Source organism: Mesitornis unicolor, unplaced genomic scaffold, assembly GCF_000695765.1.
Source record: "Mesitornis unicolor isolate BGI_N332 unplaced genomic scaffold, ASM69576v1 scaffold28214, whole genome shotgun sequence".
Classification (NCBI taxonomy): Eukaryota; Metazoa; Chordata; class Aves; order Mesitornithiformes; family Mesitornithidae; genus Mesitornis; species Mesitornis unicolor.
Window position 1 is genome coordinate 564 of NW_010179881.1, and position 2,964 is coordinate 3,527.

The window sequence follows — 2,964 nt, forward strand, 5'->3', positions numbered from 1 at the left end:
CATGCCCTTGTGAAACGGCTGGATTCCTGCATGGCAAAGCATGCCATTACAAAGGCTGGAGTGGGGATGGGAGCGATTGTGTTGGTGGAGTTGTGAGCAGGCCGAGGAGAGTTTACATTAATCGGCTTTGGAAGATCAATAAATGGTAGACTTGCACTTACTGCATTTATATTCCCTTTTTCAGCGAGGCTGAGCTCTGTGGAAGCGCAGACACAAGGGAAAGATGCCTGTGGTGTGGCCAACTCTTCTGGATCTCAGCAGAGATGAATGCAAGAGGATCCTTCGCAAACTGGGTACAGTAAGATACAATTTTTGGGTCTGTATGTTTGCCCTTTTAAGATTTACTTGCCTGCTGCTTCCATTAAATACGTTAATGTGTCTACAGGCAACCTACAAGTCATTTCCTGCATTTTGAATGTGTCATTGCTTTGACAGCCCTGGCTTAAAATGATGTTTGGAAGATGGTCTCTGCCTGAACAAAATGAATAGAGCAGAATTTTTCTGGATTGGTGGAATCTCTCTTGGATGGTCTTGGTCCATCTGTGCCTTGATGTTGCAGGATTGCATTGCTGTTCTTTTTATGACTCTGTGAGAGGAAAGTTTTCATTTGTTTTTCAGTTCTATATTAGACACCTTTTTGTACCAAAAAAGTCACAGAACCGTAATGTAATTGACACAGTGGGACTGAGTTCAAGTAGTAAAGGTGTTATTGTAAAGACTTGAAACAGGGGGGAAAATTGTGACGGTTTGTGATTTGCAGTTACACAAATTATCAGGGAAGTGTGAAAACAGTGTTCTCTTAACTTACGTAACAGGAGATTTTTTGCGTTGTTTCAAATGTATTTCAGTATCTGGGACCCCTGCCCAGTAAATATATATTGTGAGATTTTTTTTGTGCTCTGTTCTTGTAAATACATCTGTAGAAAGAGACTTGGTTTTGTATTTTGGAAGGTAATAAAAATATTTGCTCACATCCACTTCTGGCTTCCACAGGAGAGAGAATCCTTTGTTGGACCACCAGTCTGATCTTGCGCAGTCGTTTCTGAGATCTTAGAGCTGAATTTCTTTTTTAGTTAAGCATTTTTTGCCAATTAAATGTTGTGTAGTATTAGAAGGGAAAAAAAACCTGCTTAGATTTCTTTTCAGACTTTTGTCTGAGGAGCATAATCTAAGAGATGATGTCAGGAAGAAAGTTGAGACTCCCTCTAACTTCCTCTGATAGTCAAATCACAGCTTTTTGTGTTCTAATTTTACTTGAATGTTAAAAGATTATGTGCTGTACTTCTTAACTGTGCCAAGGTTCATTATGAAGCCATCTACTTTATTTTCTGAGAGTTGAGAATTCATTTACCTTCGCTTTGCCCTTTTTTATTTCATTTCTTGGGAGTCTGGGGTTCGTGTTCTGTTGAGACAGACATTGATGCAGACACACGACATTGCGACTAAGCTTTGCATCCATTAAGTGACAGCCCTAGGTCTTAAGCGAGGCTCAAGAAGTATGAAAACTGGGAGAAAGTGCAGGATGCTGAAAGATTTGGACCAGATCCATGCTACTAAATTTTGTTAACGTAGCTCTGCTGGCTAGAAGCGTGGAAAAAAAAAAACTTGCAGCCCAGCTGATGGCGGTGTGCTGGCAGAACCCTGCTGCTGCAGCTGAGCCAAACAGAACTGCAGCTACACCTCCTTCAATGACATAACCTAGGCTGACGGGGGGGGGGGGGGGAATAAATAAATCTTTTTTTGCTGGCATGAGCTGTCTCCCCACAAGAGGGCCCTGCCAGCCTAACAGAGGATCAGAGCCTGTGTAGCCGTGTCTCTTCCAGGGTAGGGAAGCTCTCAGTTTGAATAGGCACGGCACAAGGAAGAGCACAGGCAGTGGGAGCGGATAGCTGTCTAAGTCATATCCAGGAACATCAATCTGCTTTATAGTGTCCTGCTTTTCTAGCTCTCAGCCCAACATCTTATTTGGTTGACCATTCAGCAGTAGCAGGGTAATCCGTAATGTATAGGTGAGGCTGAAATGCATCCCAAGGTGTGCAGTACCTAGTGTTGTTCTGCAGCGTTCGTGGCTTATAACTGAACAAGGGGGGTGGTGGTAGCACCTTACACTTTAAATAATGCTATTTATTTGTGAAATGTGTTTTGGCTGTTTGATGTGTTTTGCATTGGAAAGAGAGCGCACCAGTTAGTGATTGCTACTTAGATATTAAGGGTGAAGAAGGTAGTTATAACTGTTTCGTAATCCTTACTGGCTGTTAAAAAGCCAGAACAGGCATTTTTAGATCTCTTGCTGTAGAGGATCTCTATTAAAAATGCAGAAGGAAAAAAAAAATCCTTGCTAAATAATTATATGGTTGTATCTGGGAATTATTCTATGTTGTTAACAGAGGAAAATAATTAGTATCTTAAATATTGTAACATAGTTGTCTAAATAAATGTTGATATTAGTAATAACTATTGCATTAATTAGCAAATGTTTATTACTGAAGCTGTAAATGCTTCTGTAGGTCACTCAGCATCCCTGTGCAGGCTGCATAGTTAACCATACCTACTCTACTTTGTGTTTTGTCTGCTTAATCGGGACAGGAGAGCAGGGCTTCTTTTCAGCACAATTCCTTGATTTGATTGGTAAATCAGTTATTTGGAATCCTAATTTGAAAGCTTTTCAGAATAGCATCAGCCTTACTTTGCAGCCACCTTCAGAGGTGTTGGGTTTTGGCCTGCCTCTTTTATTCTTGTTTTTGGTTAACTGGGACCTTTTGTGGGCTTGATTTGGTTGGCTGCTGAAAGGCAACCATGTAAATATCGAAATAATTTGTATTTCTGGTTTAAAGCAGGAGTTTGAGTAACGTTTCCTTAAACTGTGCAAACCTTAGAATAGCAAGTCATTCATTGGCAAATTACAGACTATTGTGTCCCTGCCCTGGCAGGGGGGTTGGACTGGATGATCTTTAAGGTCTCTTC

At 41.0% G+C, this 2,964-nt stretch overlaps 1 protein-coding gene across 1 annotated transcript in view; it reads left to right on the forward strand.

Annotated features, from left to right (window-relative positions):
* Positions 1 to 223: 223 nt before the first annotated feature.
* LOC104539416 (chromosome unknown open reading frame, human C11orf30) overlaps positions 224 to 2,964 on the forward strand; it is a 38,051-nt gene continuing 35,310 nt past the window's right edge. Inside the window, 1 exon segment of the mRNA XM_010182933.1 lies at positions 224 to 293. Within this exon segment, the coding sequence (XP_010181235.1) occupies positions 224 to 293 (70 nt within the window).